At 43.7% G+C, this 24,647-nt stretch overlaps 1 protein-coding gene across 1 annotated transcript in view; it reads left to right on the forward strand.

The window, feature by feature from the left end:
• The window catches only part of ahcy (adenosylhomocysteinase), a 102,450-nt gene that overhangs the window by 77,155 nt on the left and 648 nt on the right, over window positions 1-24,647 (forward strand). Inside the window, exons 7-8 of the mRNA XM_043710997.2 lie at window positions 2,052-2,169; window positions 19,506-19,700. Coding sequence (XP_043566932.1) covers window positions 2,052-2,169; window positions 19,506-19,700 — 313 coding nt within the window. The remainder of the gene's footprint in view (window positions 1-2,051; window positions 2,170-19,505; window positions 19,701-24,647) is intronic.

Genomic DNA, 24,647 nt, shown 5'->3' on the forward strand with positions numbered 1-24,647 from the left:
CAGTGCACACACAAAAGGTGACTTGGTGACTGTCTACCAGCCTTTATGCAGTCATTCCAGTGAGCTGCCACTTTGAACTGCTGCAGTCTACTTATTATTATCTTCCTTACCCTGACTTTACTCATGAAGTTACTATTCTCTACACTAGTACTATGTGCTTGTTCAGACATTCTGTGAACTCCAGTATTCTGTTTTGGTTCTACATTACTACCAAGTTTGTTCAAAGCCCTCCTAACAGCACTAACAAAATGACTGGCAAGAAACTCAGTTCCAGCTCCACATTATAGTGCAACCTATCTGGCTTGTACAGGTGCCAGCTTTCTCAGCCAGTCTCAATGTCCGAGGAATCTAAAGCCTTCCCTCCTCCAACATCTTTACAGCCACACGTTTGTGTTTTATCCACCTATTTCAATAATCACTTGCATGTGGCTCTGGGAGTAATCAGGAGATTACATTAAGATTCTGCTTGCGAGATTTCTGTCTAGTTACCTAAATTTTGATTGTGGGATCCAATCACACTTCCTATCAAAATCATTAGTACCAACATGAAACATGATCTTCGTTGTACACCTTCCCACAAAGAATGTCCTGCAACCAATCTGTGACATCCTTGATCCTGGCACCGAGGAGGAGAAAGTGAGGACTGCAGATGCTGGAGATCAGCATCTTCCTGAAGAAGGGCTTATGCCCGAAATGTCGATTCCCCTGCTCCTTGGATGCTGCCTGACCTGCTGCGCTTTTCCAGCAACACATTTTCCTGGCACCAAGGAGGCAAACCTACCACCCTAGATACATGTCTGCAGCCACAGAAAGATCATAGGTACCCTAACTCTCAAATTTCTTACCATTATTATTCTTCCCCCTCCTACGCACCCAAGTTTTGAGCTGCCTCCTTGAATCGCTGCAGTCTGTGTGCTGACAGTAGATCCATAACTCTGTTAGAAGCAATTCCAGGATTTTGACCCAGCAACAGTAAGTGAACAGCAATTACAATTCCAAGTCAGGATGGTGAGTGGCTTGGAGGGGAACGTGTTTTTGTTCCCATGTATTTGCTGTCTGTCTTTCCAGATGGAAGTTCGTGAATTTGGAAAGTGCTGTCTAAAGATCTTTGACAAATTTCTGCAGTGACTGTTGTGGCTAGTATACACCGCTTGATACTGAGATTGCTGAATGCATTTTCTGCACAAGTGGTCTTCTCGCACATTACAGACTACATAATACACTCGACTGGGCTTTGTTACAATGTCTTAAATTTACTTTCCTTGCATTAAATTTGTTCTGCTTTTAGGTTACTTATATATCACTTTATTATATTGACCTTGACTTTCCCTTATTGCTGATGTTTTTCCAGTGAAATCCAAATTTAGCCATACTGTAAAAATATTATGCTCTTCAAATTTACAGAAGTTTAAAGAAACACCTAAGACATTTCTTCAGTGTATTCAATGAAAAAGAGTAAAAGAGCAAAGTTACTTCCTCTCTGCCCTTTACCAAACTCCCCACTCGACACACTTTACTTCTTGCAACAAACAAGTACCTCTTTCTCTCTGTGCTGGATTCCTACATTTAAATCACATTCACTCAGTCTCTTGTCTCCATCATACTGACAGTGTGTCCTTACTCTCCATATTATTATACTGCACATGACAGTAAGACTGTTCTGTACTGTAAAGGTACTAGCAAATGTCTACAGAGGTCTATTACATCATGACTTGCCTCAGATTTATCTGCATGTGTCTACCAACTGTTCTGACTTTATGATGGAGAGTCAGTACATTTCAATATAAACGACCAGTAGCATTCCCAAACATTGAGTCCCACTATCGGCAGAGAGGAGAGAGGTCAGAAGAAATTATTATTGGTGTAGATCTGACAAAACGTTGTTACTAGGCAATTTGGTAGAATTTGGGCATCCTCTTAATTCTTCACTGTTCAAGCAGAAGTTGTCATCAACAAGTTTCCTAACTTTTAAATTGCCTTAATCCTGATAAATTTTTTTTTCTACCTCCCCATTCCCACCTCCCCCCTCTTTCTGTCCCTTACCCATTCAGGCACTTTGAAGAAATGAAAGATGATACAATTGTTTGTAATATTGGCCATTTTGATATTGAGCTGGATGTGAAATGGCTGAATAAAAATTCAACAAAAAAAGTGAACATTAAACCTCAGGTAGGTGAAACCTCAACTCTGAAGTAGATTTATGCAGCAATAATCCAGTTCCTATTGAACCCCTGCCCTCAGCAGAAACCATGTTGTGACAATCTTAACCTGGAGATCACAAGATAAATAAGAGAAATGTGGGAGATCAGGGAGGAAATTAAAGGAGCTTTGATCCAAGTTATTAATTCCTCTTTGGCCACAGGGAGTGCGGCTAATGTGGTTCTACTTTTCAAGAAGGGTGGTAGAGATAAACCAGGAAATTACAAACTGGTGAATCTTACATCAGTAGTAGGGAAACTACTGAAGGAGAGAACTAAGCTCCACTTGGAGAGACAAGGTTTGATCCCAGATGGTCAGCATAGCTTTGAGAGGGAGGGAGACTGCTAAAGAAGATAATAGCACACAGGATGCAGCGTAACTTGGCAAGTTGGATCCAAAATTAGCTCAGTGGTCACACACAAGTACTGTTTGTGTGACTGGAAGTTGGTGTCCAGTGACATACCACCAGGGTCAGTGTTGTGATACATGTATACCAGTGTAGAAGGAAGTGTAGGAGTGATGATAAGTTTGCGGTTAACATGAAGTTTGGCTGAAACATGAAACAGAAATTGCTGGAAAATCTCTAGCATGTCTGGTAGCATCTGTGGAGAGAAATCAGAGTTAACATTTCAGATCCAGTGATCCTTCAAAACAAATTGGCTGGGGATTGACAGTGAGAAAGAAGGCGTTGGGTTACGTGAAAATATAGAAGCATTAGGCAGATGAGTGACAAACAGAATGTCACCTTGATGGTGTAAAGTGATACATTTTTGAAAAAGTGGCAATATAAGGGAATACTCAACGATTGGCAGGACACTAGGAACCTAAGGAACATAGGGAATGTATTTAAAATGTATTCTGTTCTTGAACTAGTGTTGCTAGCTGACCAGCATTAATTAACTATCCCTGATTTTCTTTTGAGAAGAAAGTGGTGAGCTGCAGCCTGAACCTCTAGTGTGTGTGCTTTACACTCTCAACACACTTAAGGAGTTCCAGGATTTTTACCCAATGACAGTGCAATGTACTTTCAGGTCAGGATAGTGAGTGGCTTGGAGGGGAATTTGCATATAGTAGAATTCCCATGTATCCCATTGTTCTTGTCCTTCTAAATGTAAGTTGTCGTGGGTTTGGGGGTGCTGTCTAAGGATCTTTGGCAGAATTTGTAGATAGCACACACTGCTGCTATTGAGTATCAATGGTGGAGAGCTTGGATGTTTGTGGATGTGGTGCCAATCAAGTGGATTGCTTTGTCCTGGATAAAATCATAAGATACAGGAGTAGAATTAGGACATTCAGGCCATTGATCACAGCTGATATGCTTCTCCAACCCTATTTTTCTGCCTTCTCCACCTAACTTTTGATCGTCTTACTAATCAAGAACCATCAGTCTCTGACTTCAATGCACTCAATGACTTGGCCTCAACAACGTTCTATGGCAAAAAGTTCCACAGACTTGCTACACTCTGGCTGAAGAAATTCCTCCATCGCTGTTGTTAAGGATTGTTTCTTCACTCTGAGCTGTGCTCTCTGGTCCTAGTCTCTCCTCGTGGAAACATCCTCTCCACATCCACTATTCAGGCCTATCAGTATTCTGTAAGCTTCAGTTAGATTCCCTGTAATCCATCAAGTACAGTCCCAGAGTCCTTACTGGCTCCACAAATGACACGCCCTTCATCCTAGGGATCATTCTTGTAAGCCACCTCTGAACCCCATCCAACACCAGCACATCCTTCCTTAGATCTGGAAACCAAAATTGCTGTCAGTGTTCCAAATGCATAGAATGTAGAACAGTAGCAAAGTACAGGCCCTTTGACCCTTGATGTTGCGCTAACCTGTGGAACCAGTCTGAAGCCCATCTAACTTATATTATTCCATTTTCTTTCATATGCTTATCCAATGACCATTCGAGTGCCCCTAGAGTTGGCGAGTCTACCACTGTTGCAGGCAGGGAATTCCACGGCCCTATTACTGAGTAAAGAAGCTATCTCTGACATATGTCCATTTAAAGCTATGTCCCCTCTTGCTAGCTATCGCCATCTGAGAAAAAAGGCTATCACTGTCCACCTTATCTAACCATCTGATTATCTTCTATGTCTCAATTAAGTCACCTCTCCACCTTCTCTCAAATGAAAACAGCCTCAAGTCCCTCACCCTTCCCTCATAAAACCTTCCCTCCATACCAGGCAACTGTACTTGATGGATTACGGAAAATATAATTAAAGCTTACAGGATACTGATAGGCCTGAATAGTGGATGTGGAGATGATGTTTCCATGAGGAGAGACTAGGACCAGGGGGCACAGCCTCAGAGTGAAGAAACAACCCTTGAGAACAGAGATGGGGAGGAATTTCTTCAGCCAGAGTGGTAAATCTCCTCTGAACCCTTTCCGAAGCTTCTACATCCTTCCTATAAAGGAATCTGTCCAGTCTTATACAGCCTCAGCAATGTATCTCTGCTCTTTGTATTCTAGTCCTCTTGAGGCGAATGCAAACATTGCATTTGCCTTCCTAACTGCCAACTCAAACTGCATATTAACCTGAAGAGAACCTGAACTAGGACTCCAAGTCCCTTTGTGCTTTAATTTCGGAAGCCTATCCCCATTTAGAAAATAGTCTGTGCTTCTGTTAAAATGTATAATACCTCACTTTATCCACATTGTATTCCAGCTGCCACCTCTTTGTAAACTCTCCCAGTCTACCCAATACTTTCTGCAGCCTCCCTTCTTCCTCAACACTATCTTTCCCACCTTCCACCAATCTTTGTATCATCTGCAAACTTAACAACAATGCCCCAGTTCCTTTGTCCAGATCATTAATATATAATGTGAATAGTTGAAATCTCAACACTGACCCCTGCAGAACTCTGCAGCCATCCTAAAAAAGACCCATTGGTCACTACTGTCTGCCTTGTGCCAGTCAGCATCTTGCTCACATGCCCACTTGTCTGTCCTCTCAGCCTGCTCCAATACTCCAGTGAATCTCAGCGCAAACCAGAGGAGCAACATCTCCTTTTCAAACTAGGAAGTTTGCAACCTTCTGGTCTTAATATGGAGTACAACAGCTTCAAATTGTGAATCCACTCCCTCCCTTTTAGCTTTGCTTCTTACATTCTCTGTCAACATCTCTCCTCTCCTCTCCTCCCGCCCCAGCGTGGGGAACTCGGTTCTTTCCAGTCTGACAGCTCGACGCACCACTGTTCTGCCTTTCCCACATTCCACTCAGGATATTGATAGCTCAGATTAACTTTCTTCAACTATTGCATAGATGCTGCCCTGTGCACACTTCACTTCAGCTCTGAAGAGTCATCTAGACTCAATGTTAGTTTGCTTTCCAGCCCATGAATGCTGCCTGACTCACTGATCTCCATTATTTTTTGATTTCAGTTCGGATTCCAGCAATTGCACTAATTTGCTCCTCAGCTTCTATCCATGTTTGTACCTTGCCCTGAACACCATGGGTTCTTAATTAGCAGAGTTGAGATTAGAGTGCTGGAAAAGCACAGCAGGTCAGGCAGCATCCGAGGAGCAGGAAAATCGACGTTTCGGGCAAAAGCCCTTCATCAGGGAGCCTCCAGGGTGGAGAGATAAATGGGGCTAATTATGGGGATAATTAGCAGTCTCCTGTGCAACAACTTGTCAAAAGCCTTCTGGAAATACAAATAGATCATGTCCACTGTCTCTCCTTTGTCTAACATGCTTGTTACCTCCTCAAAGAATTTCAATAAATTACTCTGGCATGACCTCCCTTGAAGAATTCCTGATGAATCTAAATGACCTTGTGCCAGCAACCAGCAGAACGAACGTCATCTCCAAAAGACCCTGCAAGGACTGCAACAAACATTACATTGGACAGACGGGCAGGAAATTAGCCACCAGGATACTAGCCGCCACAAGACATGACCAACTATCATTAGTATTCATACACAGATGAAGAGGGACACCAATTCGACTGGGACAGGCTAAATAAAGATACATGGAATTCTTAGAGGCCTAGCATTTAAACCGGAACTCCATTAACAACCAGATTGCGTTGGGGCCCATTTACCAACCTCTCAGAAAAAGAACTGGAAATGATATCACCCACCTTAACAGACCAAGGCGCACAAAAGGAGAGCGGGACAGAAGATCAGCGCTTCACCGGAGGCTCACTGATGTTACCTAGCATGGTGACGACACGTCTGAGAACAAATCTATCAGCTCAGTTAGCAAACTTACAATTCTATCATGTTATTCCAGCCATTTGGTTTATCTCCAGGATCACCTTGTTTTTAATTTTTTGTAGTTATCTCCCTGCCTCAATGGGATTATAGGTATCTCTTGACCTGCTCTTCAGCTGTTGACAATTTACTCTCACAATCTGACACTCTTGATCACCTGCAGATACTTTTTATTTGGCCTGTCAATACTCCGCGCTCACCATTTCTTTTAGCTTGTTATCACGTCCTCTCATCCCATTTACTGTCCTTTCAAGTCTGCAGGGAACACATTATTGTTCTGCCATTCTTGCATTCCAATCGCTTAATCTGAACTATCAACATCTTTTATTCACTGGCATCTTTCAGCCACTAGCCCCAGTCCTCAGCTCTCCCTTCTATTCCTTCCACAACCGTAGCATAAATGCTGTCCCCTCCCCACTTCAGCTCTGAAGAGTCATCTACTCTTGAAACATTAGCTTGCTTTCTCTTTGGATGCTCTCTAACAGTGATCTCCAGCATTTATTGTTTTCAAGGGAGGAGAGGGGAATGTGTCTGGATGTGGCAGAAATGGCAGCTGATAATCCTTTGGATGTCAATGCTGGTGGGGTGGAAAGTGAAGACTGGGGAACTGTATTGCTGTTGTGGGAGGGAAGAGAAGGGGTGACTGCTCAAGTGTGGAAGTTGAGTTGGAAACAGCTGAGGGCATTGTCAATCACAGTGGTGGGGAAATCCTGGCAGAGAAAGAAGGTGAGCATTTGTTTTTTAAAGCTCTTTTAAAACCCCTACTTTCTCATAGAACTACTTTCTCCAGGCTTTTCTAATCATTCACAGGATTGGGTACCCTGGCTAGGCCAGCATTCATTACCCATTCTCATTTGCCATGAAGGCAGCTGAAAGTCTATCACCATGTTGTGGGTCTAGAGTCATACAGAGGCCAGACCAGGCAAGGATGGCAGTTTCCTTGGAGCCAGATGCTTTTTCACAGAAGGCACAGAGGAATTGATACAGAAATCGCAAAGTCTCTTAGTTACTAGTTAAAGGTAACAGCTGTGATAGGGATATAGGTTACTGGTGGGAGAAAATACTTCGCCTTTTTTCAGGGCTCAGGTATTACAGAGAGTCATGTACCACTTGACCAAGAATCCATTGTCGATGCTCAGAAAAACTCCTATGGCTCACCAATTGAAGTTTCGGTAAGAAACTTCAATTCTTATGTCATCTGGCCTACATATGACTCCAGACCCATAGAAATGTGGTTGACTCTTAACTGACCTCTGGGCAATTAGGGATAAGTAATAAATGCTGGCCTCGTCAGCACCAGCTTTATTCTGTGAATGAAGTTTTTTTTTTAAATTGCCCTTAAACTTAATTGAGTTTTTTGAAGAAGTAACAAAGAGGATTGATAAAGGCAGAGCAGTGGACATAATTTATATGGATTTCAGTAAGATGTTCAACAAGGTTCTGCATGGTCACCTGGTTAGCAAGGTTAGATCACTTGGAATACAGGGAGAACTAGCCACTTGGATGCAGGACTGGCAGATAGGAGACAGAGGGTGGTGGTGGAGGGTTCCTTTTCAGACTTGAGGCCTGTGACTAGTGGTGTATCACAAGGATCTCTGATAGGTCCACTGCATTTTTTATATAAATTATTTGGATGTGAACATAGGAGGTACGGTTAGTAAGTTTGCAGATTACACCAAAATTGGTGGTGGTTGGCCAGCCAAGAAGGTTACCTCAGAGTACAACAGGACCTCTATCAGATGGAATGAGGAGTGGCAGGTGGACTTTAATTTAGATAAATGTGAGGTGCTGCATTTTGGAAAGGCAAATCAGGGCAGGAGTTTTACTCTTAATGGTTAAAGTCCTGGGAAGTGTGGCTGAACAAAGATACCTTGAACTGCAGGTTCATAGTTCCTTGAAAGTGGAGTTGCTGGCAGATAGGTTAGTGAAGAAGGTGTTTAGTGTGCTTACCTTTATTGGTCAGTGCAATGAGTATAGGAATTGGGAGCTCATGTTGCAGTTGTACAGGATGTTGGTAGGCTACTTTTGGAATACTGCACTCAATTCTGCTCTCACTGCTATAGGAAGGATGTTGTGAAACTTAAAAGGTTCAGAAAAGATTTAGAAGGATGCTTTCAGGATTGGAGGATGTGAACTATATGAAGAACCTGAATAGGCTGGGGCTGTTTTCCCTGGAGCGTCGGAGGTTGAGGTTACTTACTTAGAGTTTATAAGATCATGAGCGTGGATAGGATAAATAGACAAGGTCTTTTCCCTGGATAATGAAGTCTAAAACTAGAGAGTATGGTTTAAGGTGAGATGGGAAAGATTTAAAAGGGACCTAAGGGGCAAATTTTTCATGCAGAGAGAGGTGTGTATATGGACTGAGCTGCCAAAGGAAGTGATGGAGGCTGGTACAATTACAACATTGAAAAGGCGTCTGGATAGGTATAGGAATAGGAAGGGTTTACAGTGATATGCGCTAAATGCTGGTGAATGGGACTAGATTAATTTATGAATTCTGGTCGGCATTAACGAGTTGAACCGAAGGATCTGTTTCTATGTGGTATAACACTGACTCTAATAGTCTGAAGGCACCTTTCTGCATTTTTGGTGGTGTGCCTGGTGTCACAACTCAACTGGGAAGAGTTTAAAATCCTGCCTCGGTATTCCACGTCATCAAAAATTGAGCGCCAAGATGATCAATTTGTCTAAGAGTGCTTGTCAGGATGATGGGAATTCACATCAGGTTTTATCAACAAGAAAGTAATTGTATATATTGTAAAGAAACTTATTCTTTAATAAATAGCAAAACAAATTGCTAATTGCTGCTACCCAATTTAATCAATACCCCTTTTAAACCCCAAACGCACAGGCATTCATTCATAAATGTTCAATTCCCGCCTCAGGCGACTGACTGTGTGGAGTTTGCACGTTCTCCCCGTGTCTGCGTGGGTTTCCTCCGGGTGCTCCGGTTTCCTCCCACAGTCCAAAAGATGTGCAGGGCCAGGTGAATTGGCCATGCTAAATTGCCCGTAGTGTTAGGTAAGGGGTAAATGTAGGGGTATGGGTGGGTTTCGCTTCGGCGGGTCGGTGTGGACTTGTTGGGCCGAAGGGCCTGTTTCTACACTGTAATGTAATCTAAGTAATAAATGAGACAAACTAAAGCAAGTAGTTTGACACAAATGTGGGTGGAAAAATATGGACAGGGAAAAATGAATTCTGTGGTTCAAAAGTTCAGAAGGGTTGGATGTGTATTTTCTCGATCAGTGTTGATTTTTAGCGATGGAAGTGCAATGTCTGCATGGCAATGGCCAAGTTCAACATCGAATTGAATGTTTGGATCTCTGTGCTTTTTTTTTAAACATTAGAATTCTTGTCGACAGTAGGTTTTTTTGACATTTTCCATTCACAAGGAGAAGGGAGAGAAAGATTTCTTGTTTGCAGATTTCTGGATGTCTGAGTGTGCTGCACGGACGAGTCTGTAACATGGGTCTGCCACTTGACCAATCTGAAGGCAAAACCATCCAACAGCCTTAACTAAAGAATTCTTGTGCCACTTTGTCTCTTAAATGTATCCATCTCATTGACCTAAAAAGTTAGTTAATCTTGTGTGGTTAAAGTATAGACCAGATGGTGGAATTTGAAACAAAATCAAGAGTCTAATGGTGATCATGAACCCATTGTTGATTGTCAGGAAAAACTCATCTCGTTCACTGATGTCCTTTAGGGAAGGAAACTGATGTCCTTATCTAGTCTGGCCTACATGTGACTCCAGACCCAGACCAATTTGGTTGACTCTTAACTGCCCTCTGGGCAATTAGGGATGGGCAATGAATAGCCAGTGATGCCCTCATCTTGTGAATGAATAAAAGAAATCCCATTTGATCTCTGAAGTGCAAAATCTGTCCTAGTACTTCAGCTAATTGCAATGACCAACTTCCACATTCCAGTTTATATTTCAAAGGTCCATTACACAGCATTGAATAAGTGCAGAGGGCAGAAAGTGTTATTAGTTTGGGAGAATGAGGTTCATGAGAACCATTGCGTGGCCACCTGTTGATTCAATAGTGGGATTTGTGGTATGTGACAAAAACTGAAAGAACTGCCAATACTGGAAATCTGAAGCAAAAACAGAAATTGCCGGAGACCTGGCAGCATCTGCAGAGAAATCAGAGTTAACACTTCAGGTCCAGTGACCCTCCTTCAGAATGTTCTGGAAGAGGGTGAGTGGACTCGAAACGTTAACACTGACTTCTCTTCACAAATGCTGTCAGACTTGCTGAAAATTTCCAGGAATTTGTTTCTTGTTTGTGTTGTATGTGTCTGGGTGAGTGGTGTGCAGAATAAAGTAAGTGTGATGTAATGTTGTCATTGGCAGTCCCTTGGAACTATAAACTGTTGGCATAAAGGTTCCCAATTCTTTCAGATTAAAACCAATTAAAACAGATTGATGTTATTGGTACTGAGGGGGAATGATCTGGAGAAGCAGTTCAATGGCCCGAGCCAGCAGAACTCACTGAGGTGATTCTTATGCATGTCAGGATTTTCTGTTCCTTTCTCCCCTTCTCAGGTGGCACAACCCATTGGTACGTTGACTGCAAAGTCTCTTCTTTTCTTGGAGGAGGCTGTTTGAGGGTAAATCTAGATCTGGCATGTGGGAATCTTTTGAAGACCAGTTGATTAGACTTCAGAACCAGCATGTTCTTGCAAAAATGAAGGATAAGGGTGGCAAGATGACAATTTGTGAACTGAGTCAAAACTGAAAAGGAGGCATTTATAAGCTTTAGGAAACTGAAAGATGGGCAGAGAAATCAGGGAAGAGCTGAAACAGGAGTTAGGAGGGCTAAAAGGAGCCATGAAATGTCTTTGGCAAACTGGATTAAGAAACATCCCATGGTTTTTAATGCATCTATAGGGAGCACGAAGGTAGCTAGAGAAAGAATAGACCCACTCGCGATAAAGGAGGGAATTTGTGTGTAGGACCAAAGGAAGTGGTGAGGTTCTTAACAAATGTTTTCACGTAGGGGAAGGACATGCTTGATGGTGAGTCTTAGGAGGCATATTTTGATATTCTAGGACATGTCAATATAAAATAGATGGTGATGTTGGGTGTTTTGAAAAGCATTAAGATAGACCAGTCCACAGGAGCTGATAGGATCTATCCCACAATGTTGTGGGAGGCAGGTGAGGAAATTGCTGTATGAAATCTTTGTATCCTCCTTGGTCACAGGAGAAGTCAGAGTCCTAGAGATGTACAGCACAGAAACGGACCCTTCGGCCCACTTGTCCCTGCCGACCAGATATCCCAACCCAATCTACTCCCACCTGCCAGCATCCAGGACATACCCCTCTAAACCCTTCCTATTCATATACCCATCCAGATGCCTTTTAAATGTTGCAGTTGTACTAGCCTCCACCACTTCCTCTGGCAGCTCATTCCATACATGTACCACCCTCTGCATGAAAACTTTGCCCTGAGGTCTCTTATATATCTTTCCCCTCTCACCCTAAACCTATCCCCTCTAGTTCTGGACTCCCTGACCCCAGGGAAAAGACTTTGTCTATTTACCCTATCCCTGCCCTTCATGATTTTATAAACCTCTATAAGGTCATCCCTCAGCCTCTGAACCTCTCCCTATAGCTCAAATCTTCCAACCCTGGCAACGCCCTTGTAAATCTTTTCTGAACCCTTTCAAGTTTCACAACAACTTTCCAATAGGAAGGAGGCTAGAATTGCACGCAATATTCCAACAGTGGCCTAACCGATGCCCTGTACCAGCCGCAACATGACCTCCCAACTCCTGTACTCAATACTCTGACTAATAAAGGAAAGCATACCAAAGGGCCTCTTCACTATCCTATCTACCTGCGACTCCACTTTCAAGGAGCTATGAACCTGTATTCCAAGGTCTCTTTGTTCAGCAACACTCCCTAGGACCTTACCATTAAGTGTATAATTCCTGCTAAGATTTGCTTTCCCAAAATTCAGCATCTCGCATTTACCGAAATTAACTCCATCTGCCACTTCTCAGACCATTGGCCCATCTGATCAAGATCCTGGTGTAATGAGGTAACTTCTTTGCTGTCCACTACACCTCCAATCGTTTTTATTTAAGGAGGACAACAGGGATAACCCAGGCAATGACATGCCAATGAGCCTTAAGTCTGTGATAATGAAGTTACAAATCTCATGACATCAGGTTATAGCATTGGGGAAGTTTCTTAGGGATAGAATTAACTCACATTTGGAAAAATACGGATGTATTAGCATTTGGCAGCATGGCTTTATGTGGGGAAGGTTGTGTTTTTTGATTGAGTTTTTTTTGAGGAAGTGACAAAGATGATTGGGGCAGGGCAGTAGATGTTGTGGAGACATAGAGCACATACTCTTTTGTCCAACAAACGATTCAAGTTTCCCAAACTAAACTAGTCTCTTTTGCCTGCATTTGGCCCATATCCCTCTAAACCTTTCCTTTTTTGTATACCTGTCCAAATATCTTTTAAATGTAACTCCAACTGCATTAACCACTTCCTCTGGCAGTTCATTCCAAGTGGGCCACCCACAAGTTGTTCAGCTATCCAGGAACCAATCAGACGGTGTCAGGCTTAATGGCCTTTGACAGCCACAATTGGTCGCTATTCCATAAAACAATCAGCAATCTGCTGTTTGAATCTCAAAGTGTACACACTTTGGTGCCAGCTATTTGCAAACAGCCTTCCCCCATGATTAAAGCAGCAGTGTAAATATGACTTAGCAAGTTTATTTTTATTTGCAAGTATACCAGTTCCTTCCACAATGATTTGTTTTGAAAAAAGTTTTTCTTTCCATTTTAGTCCAAAATCAAAAATAATTTTTTTAAATGATCTTTAAACAGATAACACTTTAAGTACAACAAACTTTATTGATTGGCCCCTACGGGACCCAAAGTGTGCTAGCTGATCAAATAATCTGGTTAATTGACACACGCATACAATCTTAACCTTCTCAAAACTCGCTAACCTTAAGTTATCTTGAGAGTTTGACTTAAAACAGGTTCTGGGATTTACACATTAATGAATCGAAACCTGCGACCCATTCTAAAAGATGAAAGGTTTTACAACAATCGAGGTTTGTTTAATGTATTGTTTCAATTACATAACACTAATCTTTTGCTATAACTTGTGTCTTACGGTTCTGCTGCACAACTACCTCATGAAGGAGCAGCGCTCGAAAGCTAGTGCTCCAAATAAACCTGTTAGATTATAACGTGTTGTGATTTTTCACATTATTTACTGGCAGAGAGCCATCTCACACTCACTTACCAACTGACCGCTTGGATATCATGGTAATATAGTGCACTTCTGGTATTTGAGAAATATAATTTTCGCCAGTTTAACAAGAATACCGATTCGTAAGGTGCCAGTTTTTTATTCATTTGTGAAATATGGCGTTGCTAGCTTGTCAGCATTTGGTGACTGTCTCTAGTTGTCATTGAGAAGATGATAGTGAGCTGCCTCCTTGAGCCACTGCAGTCCATCTGATGTGGGTCAACCTACAATGTTATTAGGAAGGGAATTCCAAAATTTTGATCCAGTGGCAGTGAAGGCGCAGCAGTAAATTTCCAAATTAGGGTGATGAGTGGCTTGAAGGGGAATTTGAAGGTGGTGGTGCTCCCGTGCATTGTCTGCCCTTCACTTTTTAGATAGAAGTGATCATGCTTTTGGAAGGTTCTGTCTGAAGATCTTTGAATTTCTGCAGTGTGTACTGAGCATTGGTTGGTGAGGGAGTGGATGCTTGAGGACGTGGTGTGAATCAAGTGAGTTGTTTTGTCTGGATGCTGTCAAGTTTATTGTGGTGTTGGGGCTGCACCTATCCAGGCAAGTGGTGAGTATTTGATCACACTCCTGACTCATGTTATGTAGGGGAACAGATTTTGAGAAGTCAGGAGATGAGTTACTCACCGCAGTATTCCTAGCCTCTGACCTGTTCTTGCAACCACTGTTTTTATGTAGCAAGTCCAGTTGAGTTTCTGGTCAATTGTCAGGATGTTGACAGTGGGGAATTCTGGGTGGTAACACCATTGAATGTCAAGGAATGGTGGTTATATTGTCTCTTAGTCATGTCATAGCCTGGCATTTTTGAGGTGCAAATGTTACCTGTCATTGGTTAGGCCAAGCCTAAATATTGTCCAGATCTTTTTGAACATGCACTGCTTTAATATCTGAAGTGTCATGAATGATGCTGAACACTCTGCAATCATTGGCGAATATACCCACCTCTCTCACCTTATGGAGGGAAGGTCATTGATGAAACAACTGAAGATGGTTGGGCCTCGGGCACCATCCTGAGGAACTCCTACAGATATGTCCTGGAGCTGCGATGATAGACTTTCAACAGGCACAGCAATCTTCAATGTACCAGGGATGACTCCAATCCAGCAAGTTTGCCCCCAACACCCATTGATTCCAGTTTTGCTAGGATCCATTGATGCCACACACTGTTGAATGCAGCCTTGATGTGAAGCACTGTCACTCTCTTCTCCCCTCCGGAATTCAGCTGTTTTGTGCATGTTTCGACCAAGGCTGTAACAAAGTCAAGAGTTGGTGGCCCTGGCGGAACCAAACTTTGTTGAGCAGGTGCTGCTTGATAGCGTTATTGATGACACCTTTCATCATTTCACTAATGATCGAGAGTAGTCTCGAGACAGTAATTTGCTTGGGTTGGATTTGTCCTGCTTTTTATGTATAGGATTTATCCAGGCAATTTTCCATATTGTAAGATAGATGTCAGTGTTGTAACTGTACTAGAAGAGCTTGACTAGTGGAGCAGCACATTTTGGAGCATAAGGCTTCAGTACTGTTGCTGAAATGTTGTCAGGACCCGTAGCCTTTACAGCATCCAGTATCACCAGTCATTTTTGATATCACGTGGGATGCTTTGAATTGGCTGAAGACTACCTGTAAAACTGGGACCACTGGAGGAGGCTGAAATGAATTTTTAAAAATTTATTCATTTTTGTGGAATTTCAGGGTTGCTGGCTGGCCAGCATTTATTTCCATCCCTAGTTGCCCCGGTGAAGTTGGTGGTGAGCTGCTGCCTTGAATTGCTGCAGTCCACCTGCTGTCGATTGACCCACAATGCTATGAGAAGGGGAGTTTCAGTATTTTGACCCAGTGACAGTGAAGGACTGCCATTATATTTCCAAGAGAGGATGACGAGTGGCTTAGAGGGGAACTTGAAGGTGGTGGTGTTCCCATGTATCTGCTGACTGTGTCCTAGATGAAAGTGGTCGTGGGTTTGGAAGGTGCTGTCTGAGGACCTTCAGTGAATTTATGCAGTACATCTTTGTAGGTGGTACATACAGCTGCTACTGAGCATCAGTGATAGAGAGAATGGATGCTTGAGGATGTGGTGGCAATCAAGTGGGTTGCTTTGTTTGGATGGTGTCAAGCTTATTGAGTGATGGGGCTCCAATTATCTAGGCAAGTAGAGGGTATTCCATTGCATTCCTGACTTGTGCCTTGTAGAGTCATAGAGTCAGATGTACAGCATGGAAACAGACCCTTCGGTCCAACCCGTCCATGCCGACCAGATATCTCAACCCAATCTAGTCCCATCTGCCAGCACCTGGCCCATGTCCCTCCAAACCCTTTCGATTCATATACCCTATCCAAATGCCTCTTAGTGTTGCAGTTGTACCAGCCTCCACCACTTGTAGATGGTGAACAGGCTCTGGGGAGTCAGAAGGTGAGTTACTAGCCATAGTATTCCTAGCCTCTGATCTGTTCTTGGACCATGTGTTTATGGCGAGTCCAATTGCATTTCTAATCACTGATAACTTCCAGGAATTTGATAATGGGGTATTCAATGATGGTAGCACCATTGAATGTCAAGGAGCAGTGGTGAGATTCTCTCTTATTACTGAAGGTCATATCCTGGCTTTTATATGGGATGAATATTACTTGCCACTTGTCATCCAAGCCTCGATATTGTCCAGATCTTGTTGCATTTGGACACAGACTGCTTCAGTATCTGAGGAGTCGTGAATGGTACTGAACATTGTGTAATCATCGACAACCATCCCCACTTCTGCCCTAATGATGGAGGGAAGGTCATTGACGAAGCAGCTGAACATGGCTGGGCCTAGATCTCTACCCTGAGGAACTCCTGCAGACATGTCCTGGAGCTGAGATGACTAATCTCCAACAACCACAACCATCTTCCTTTGTGTCAGGTATGACTCCAACCACTGGAGAGTTCATCCCTTGATAGCCATTGATTCCAGTTTTGCCAGGGCTCCCTGATGCTACGCTCAGTTGAATGCAGCCTTGATATCAAGGACTGTCACTCTCACCTCACCTCTGGAATTCATTCTTTTGTCCATGTTTGAACCAAGGCTGTAATGAGGTGAGGAGCTGAGTGACCCTGGTAGAACCCAGGGTCACTGAGCAAGTGCTAATGATAGCAGTGTTAATACTTTCCATCACTTCACTCATGATCAAGAGTAGGCTAATGGGGTGGTAATTGGACCCATTGGATTTGTGTTGCTTTTTATGTATAGGACATATTTGGGCAATTTTCCACATTGGCTAGATGCCAGTGTTGTAAATGCACTAGAAGAGCTTGGTTCGGGTAGCAGCAAGGTCTGGATCACAAGTCTTTGGTATTGTTGCTGAAATGTTGTCAGGGCCTGTAGACTTTGCAGTGCCCAGTGCCTCCAACTGTTTCGTGATATCACGTGGAGTAAAGTGAATTGGCTGAAGACTGTATCTGTGATGTTGGGGACAGTTGGAGGAGGTAGAGATGCATCTTCTTCTCGGCACACCTGGCTGAAGATTGCTAGGAAAGCTGCCACCTTATCTTGTGTGCTGGGCTGGTTTCATGGTCATCAGTGGATTCTTAATTCCAGTTTTGTTTTACTGAATTCAAATTCTATGACTGATGTGCTGGGCTCTTCCATCATTGAGGATGGGGATATTTCTGGAGCCACCGCCTCCAGTGATTTTAAATTGTCGTCCTCCGTTCAAAACTGGATGTGGCAGGACTGCAGACTTAGATCTGATCCTTTGATTGTAGGATCGCTTAGCTCTGTCTATCGGGTGGCACAGTGGCTCAGTGATTAGCATTGCTGCCTCAGCACCAGGGACCTAGGTTCGATTCCAGCCTTGGGTGATCGTGTGGAGTTTGAACATCCTCCCTGTGTCTACGTGGTGCTCTGGTTTCCTCCCATAGTCCAAAGATGTGCAGGCTAGGTGAATTGGCCATGCCAAATGCCTGGGTGCATTAGAGGGAAATGGATCGGGGTGGGTTACTCTTTGGAGGGTCGATATGGACCCTCACACTGTAGGGAATCTAACCTAATCACTCACTGCTTATGCTGTTTCACATGCAAGCAGTCTTTGGCTTCACCAGGTTGACTCCTCAACTTCTGATATACTAGGTGCTGTTCCTGGCATGCCCTCCTGCACTCTCCATTGAACCAGGATTGATCCCCTGGCTTGATAGTAATGGTCGAGTGGGGGAAATGGCAGGTCATGAGGTTACAGGTTGTGCTGGTGTACAATTCTGCTGCTGTTGGTGGCCAACAGTACCTCCATAGATGCCTAGTCTTGAGATGCTAGATCTGTTCAAAGTCTGTCCCATTTAGCACAGTGATATTGCCACACAACACGGAGGATTTGCTCTGAAGGCGGGACTTTGTCACCACAAGAACTGTGCAGTGGTCACTTTTACTGATACTATCGTGGACCCATGCACCTGTAGCTGGCAGGTTGGTAAGGATGAGGTCAAGTATGTTTTTCCCTTGTTGGTTTCTTTAGCATCTGCCATAGACCCAGTCTAGCAGCTATGTCCTTTAGGATTCGACCAGCTCGATCAGTAGCACTACTGCTGAGCTAATCTTGGTGGTGGACATTGAAATCTGCCCCCTCCACCCATCCAAGTATATTTTGTGCCCTTGCCATCCTGGGTGCTTCCTCCAAGTGTTGCTCAACTGCAAGGACTACCAGTTCATCAGCCAAGGGTGGACCGTACATGGTGATCAGCAGGAGTTTCCTTGTAGGCGAATGTGAGGACTGCAGATGCTGGAGATTAGAGTCGAGAGTGTGGTTTTGGAAAAGCACAGCAGGTCAGGCAGCATTCTAGGAGCAGGAGAATCGATGTTTCGGGCAAAAGACCTCCTTCAGTTTCCTTGTGCATGTTTACACTGAAGCCATGAGACTTCATTGGTCCGGAGTCCATGTTGAGGACTCCCAGGGCAACTCCCTCCTGACTGTGTACTACTGTGCTGCCATCTCTTCTGGATCTGACTTGCCAGTGAGACAGGTGATATCCAGGAGCAGTGATGTGGGGCTTTATTTGTGGGGTATACTTCTGAGAGTTGACAGGGCTGTTTCTTCCACTGTGTTCTAAGTTGATGCCAGGTGAAACATCCAGTTTCATTTCAGAGTGCAGTTGAGAGTCACTCACATTGCTGTGGGTCTGGAATCACATGTAGGGCAGATTCGATGAGGATAGCAGACATTAGTGAACCTCATAGGTTTTCCTGACTGTCGATGGTCTCATGGTCATCAGTGGATTCTTAATTCCAGTTTTGTTTTGTTGAATTCAAATTCTATCATCTGCCGTAGAAGGATTCAAACCTGGGTTCCCTGGACATTAGCTGAGTTTCTGGATTAATAGTCTAGTGATAATAGTCTAGGCCATTGCCTCCCTGGTTAAAGCAAAGTTTCCTGTAGTACCATTTCTCCGTATTCAACTTTATCTGCCATTCGTCTGCCCATTTTTACTATGCTATGTGTCATCCTTGAAACGGCAACTGTTCTCACCATGTATTTACACTATTACCTACTTCCTAAACAAGTTTGAATCATTTATAAATTTTGAAAAGCTGAAGAGCGAGGGGAAAAAACAGCCATGACAAATGGCACATGCCTGCCATTAACATTTGCTGTAGTTATTTGCTGATGCACACTATTTTATTTCTAGTCTGTCCCAGAATAGACAGATGTGACAAGAGGTGATTGTATGGCATGCATAGGATGCGATAACTTTGTTTTGACTTTGCTTAGGGGATGACACTCATTACCTGGTAATCAGGTTAAGTTGCAAGCTATGTTCTGGCTTTCAGGTGGATCGCTATCAGCTCAAGAATGGTCGCCACATCATTGTTCTTGCTGAGGGTCGCTTGGTGAATCTTGGCTGTGCGATGGGTCATCCCAGCTTTGTGATGAGCAACTCTTTCACCAACCAAGTTCTGGCACAGATAGAGTTGTGGACCAACCCTGGCAAATACCCAGTGGGTGTACACTTCCTGCCAAAGAAGGTGAGATTTAAATTTATGTACGAAAATACATAGACCAATTTTACCTGGAGGTTTTATTATGCAAAGTTTAAATTTATAATTTTTTATCCTGTTCATAACTTTTAAATATGGAGTATGGAAAAGATTTGAATTCGTCAAATATTTTTGCCAAGGAGTTTGGTACGCTTACTTTTATTGGTCAGTGTGTATTGAGTATAGGAGTTGGGAGGTTATGTTGTGGCTGTACAGGACATTGGTGAGGCCACTTTTGGAATCATGCATGCAATTCTGGTCTCCCTGCTATACAAAGGACATGCTGAAACTTGAAAGAGTTCAGAAAAGATTTACAGTACAAGGATTTTGTCAGGGTTGGAGGCTTTGAGCCATGGGGAGAGGCTGAATAGGCTGGGCTGTTTGCCCTGGAGAATCGGAGGCTGAGGGATGGCCATATAGAGGCTTATAAAATCATGAGGGGCATGAATAGGGTAAATAGCCAAGCTCGCGCTCTCTGGGATGGGGGAGTTTAAAGCTAAAAGGCATTGGTTTAAGGTGAGAGGGGAAATATTTAAAAGGAATCAAAGGGGAAATTTATTTATGCAGAGGGTGGTGCATGTATGGAATGAGTTGCCAGAGGTGGTGGAGGCTGGTACAATTCCGAGATTTTAAAGGCCTCTGGATGGGTATGAATATGAACAGTTTAGAGGGATTTGGGCCAAATGCAGGCAAATGGGACTAGATTAACGGTGTCTAGTAACTATAGGCCGGTGAGTCTCACTTCTGTTGTGGGCAAAGTCTTAGAGAGAATTGTAAGGAATAGGATTTATGCACATCTGGATAGGAATAATGTGATCAAGGATAGTCAGCATGGTTTTGTGAAGGGCAGGTCGTGCCTCACAAACCTTATTGAATTCTTTGAAAAGGTGACGAAGGAGGTTGATGAGGGGAAAGCGGTAGATGTGGTATATATGGATTTTAGTAAGGCGTTTGATAAGGTTCCCCATGGTAGGCTACTGCAGAAAATATGGAGATATGGCATTGAGGGTGAGTTGGAGGTTTGGATTAGGAATTGGCTGGATGGAAGAAGACAGAGGGTAGTAGTTGATGGCAAAGTTTCTTCATGGAGTGCCGTCACTAGCGGTGTTCCGCAAGGATCTGTTTTGGGACCATTGCTGTTTGTCATTTTTATAAATGACCTGGAAGAGGGGTTAGAAGGTTGGGTGAGCAAGTTTGCGGATGATACGAAAGTCGGAGGAGTTGTTGACAGTGAGGAAGGATGTGGCAGGTTACAGCAGGATATAGAGAAGCTGCAGAGCTGGGCAGAAAGGTGGCAAATGGAATTCAGTGTAGCTAAGTGTGAGGTGATTCACTTTGGGAAGAATAACAAAAAGATGGGGTACTGGGCTAATGGTCGGATACTTGGTAGTGTGGATGAGCAGAGGGATCTTGGTGTCCATGTACACAGATCTCTGAAAGTTGCCACCCAGGTAAATAGTGCGGTGAGGAAGGCATATGGCGTACTGGCTTTTATTGGTAGAGGAATTGAGTTCCGGAGTCCTGAGGTCGATGCAGTTGTATAAGACTCTGGTGCGGCCGCATCTGGAATATTGTGTGCAGTTTTGGTCGCCATACTATAGGAAGGATGTGGAGGCATTGGAACGGGTGCAGAGGAGGTTTACCAGGATGTTGCCTGGTATGGAAGGAAGATCGTATGAGGAAAGACTGAGACACTTGGGGCTGTTTTCATTAGAGAAAAGAAGGTTTAGGGGTGACTTGATTGAGGTGTACAAGATGATTAGGGGGTTAGATAGGGTTGACAGCGTGAACCTTTTCCCGCGTTTGGAGTCGGGTATTACAAGGGGGCATAGCTTTAAATTAAGGGGGGGTAGATATAGGACTGAAGTTAGGGGTAGGTTCTTCACTCAGCGAGTCGTGAGTTCATGGAATGCCCTGCCAGTAGCAGTGGTGGACTCTCCCTCTTTATGGGCATTTAAGCGGGCATTGGATAGGTATATGGAGGATAGTGGGTTAGTATAGGTTAGGTGGGCTTGGATCGGCGCAACATCGAGGGCCAAAGGGCCTGTACTGCGCTGTATTCTTCTATGTTCTATGTTCTATTAATTTAGGATATCTAGTTGGCATGGACAAATTGGACCAAAGGATCTGTTTCCATGTTGTACATCTCTATGACTCTTCCTTGTCATTTTCAGGGGCCAATGGACTTGCACGCCAAGATCTCTCTATATCAATGCCCATAAGTTCCTGCCATTTACTGTAGATTTTCCCCTTGCATTTGACCTCCCAAATGCATCATCACACACCTATCCAGATTAAAGTCCATCTGCCATTTCTCTGCCCAACTTTCCAACTGATTAGTATCCTGCTGCATCCTTTGATATCCTTCCTCATTATCTACAACTCCCAACAATTTTTGTTGGCTGTAGTCTTAGTAATAAGACCATCAGTACTATCATCGAATCTTGTATATATTTAAATATTGGTCCAACAGTGACACAATATCCCATGAGTGAATTTAAAAAATTATAAACAGGCCCCTGCACTGATCCTTGCAGAGCACCACTGGCCTCAGTAATAAAACAACCCCACTACAGCTACCCTCTGTCTTGTAGGATTCAGGGAGAAAGTGAGGACTGCAGATGCTGGAGAATAGAGCTGAAAATATGTTGCTGGAAAAGCGCAGCAGGTCAGGCAGCATCCAAGGAGCAGGAGAATCGATGTTTCGGGCATGAGACCTTCTTCAGGAATGAGGCAAGTGTGCCAAGCAGGGTAAGATAAAAGGTAGGGGGAAGGGGTGTTAGAAATGCGATAGGTGCAAGGAGGTTAAGGTGAGGGTGATAGGCTGGAGTAGGGGTGGGGGCGAAGAGGTCAGGAAGAAGATTGCAGGTTAGGAAGGTGGTGCTGAGTTCGAGGGTTGGGACTGAGACAAGGTGGGGGGAGGGGAAATGAGGAAACTGGAGAAATCTGAGTTCATCCCTTGTGATTGGAGGGTTCCTAGGCGGAAGATGAGGTGCTCTTCCTCCAGCTGTTGTGTTGCTATGGTCTGGCGATGGAGGAGTCCAAGGCCCTGCATGTCCTTGGTGGAGTGGGAGGGGGAGTTGAAGTGTTGAGCCACGAGGTGGTTGGGTTGGTTGGTGCGGGTGTCCCAGAGGTGTTCTCTGAAACGTTCCGCAACTTGCGCCTATTTGCGGAACGTTTCGGAGGACACCTGGACCAACCAACCCAACCACCTCGTGGCTCAACACTTCAACTCTCCCTCCCACTCCACCAAGGACATGCAGGTCCTTGGACTACTCCATCGCCAGACCATAGCAACACGACGGCTGGAGGAAGAGCACCTCACCTTCCGCCTAGGAACCCTCCAACCACAAGGGATGAACTCAGATTTCTCCAGTTTCCTCATTTGCCCTCCCCCCCACCTTGTCTCAGTCCCAACCCTCAAACTCGGCACCACCTTCCTAACCTGCAATCTTCTTCCTGACCTCTCCGCCCCCACCCCCACTCCGGCCTATCACCCTCACCTTATCATCCTCACCTTAACCCCCTTCCACCTGTCGCATTTCCAACACCCCTCCCCCAAGTCCCTTCTCCCTACCTTTTATTTTAGCCTGCTTGGCACACTTTACTCATTCCTGAAGAAGGGCTCATGCCCGAATCATCGATTCTCCCGCTTCTTGGATGCTGCCTGACCTACTGCACTTTTCCAGCAACACATTTTCAGCCTTGTATGATTCAGCCAATTTTGGCCCAAACTCACTGTGGATCCCATGTGACTTAATCTCCTGGATCTGCCTACCATGAGATACCTTGTCAGGCGCTCTTGTCAATGTAAACAACATCCACAGCCCTAGCCTCATCAAACATCTTTGTCATTTCCTCAAAAAAACTTGAGACACGACCACCCCCATCTTCCGAACGCAAAGCCATGCTGGCCATCCCTAATAAGTCCATTCTCTTCCAGATGTGATCATGTCTGTTAGAATCTTTTCCAATTAATTCCCTTACCACTGATGTAAGGTTTAGCGGCCTATAATTTCCTGGATTACCTGACTGTCCTCCTTAAAGGAGCAACATTGGCTGTTCTCTGAACAACACTGACTTCTATAATATTGTCCTCAGCCTTTCTAAATTTGTTTAAATCTGACCATGCCACATTAGCAATCAACAGACCATTTTTTAAATAAAATTTATCAATGAAAGTTAATCTATCCAAATCTCCTTCAGTGTCCAAATTGTCAGGCTCCAATTCCAAATTATTTTATGTCTTGCTTCTGTACGGTAAGTCCATACCTTGCTTTGTCTTTAGTAAAGAACTATCCTAGGTCTACATTGTTCATTCTTTCACCAGTCATCAGGCTCATTTTCAGAAAACAACAATACCCCTGTCTGACTTCCAAGCTAAATGTTAATTATTTAAACAGAGTCCTTGCCCACACTTTCAGTGGAAGCTTTTATTTCAGTTAGCCACGCACTATAAAATTCACATCCCATTAACCACTGCTGTCTTATGTTGATGCAACATCATAAACCCAATTAACACACACACCTGTTCTGTCATTCTGTTAGGTCTTAGACATGCCTTCAGACCTTCATCGACAGAAGCAATCATCCTAAACATTATTTTTTATGGAGTCGTGAGGTTACAACTACATCATTCCATGTTTGTCTATAACACTCTGCACCTTGTAAATATTTTTATTCATTCATTGGATGTGGGTGCGATGCTGTGTTAATACCTTACCTACACCAATAAACTGCCTCTATTTAATTATCACCTGAAAAATTCAAATAGGTTTCTTGCATTTGACTCTTTACAAATGCGTGAGGATCTCTGATCAGCTCATGTTTTGTCCAGTTGTGTAGTCTCTGTCCCTAATAAGGTTCTGGTAACTTCACCACAACTGATGTTAGACTAATAGGATTGGAATTTCTTGATTTGTTTCTTATGCTCCT

This window comes from Chiloscyllium plagiosum, unplaced genomic scaffold (genome assembly GCF_037043375.1).
Source record: "Chiloscyllium plagiosum isolate Xiang-an unplaced genomic scaffold, Cpla_swu_hap1 HiC_scaffold_15, whole genome shotgun sequence".
Lineage (NCBI taxonomy): Eukaryota > Metazoa > Chordata > Chondrichthyes > Orectolobiformes > Hemiscylliidae > Chiloscyllium > Chiloscyllium plagiosum.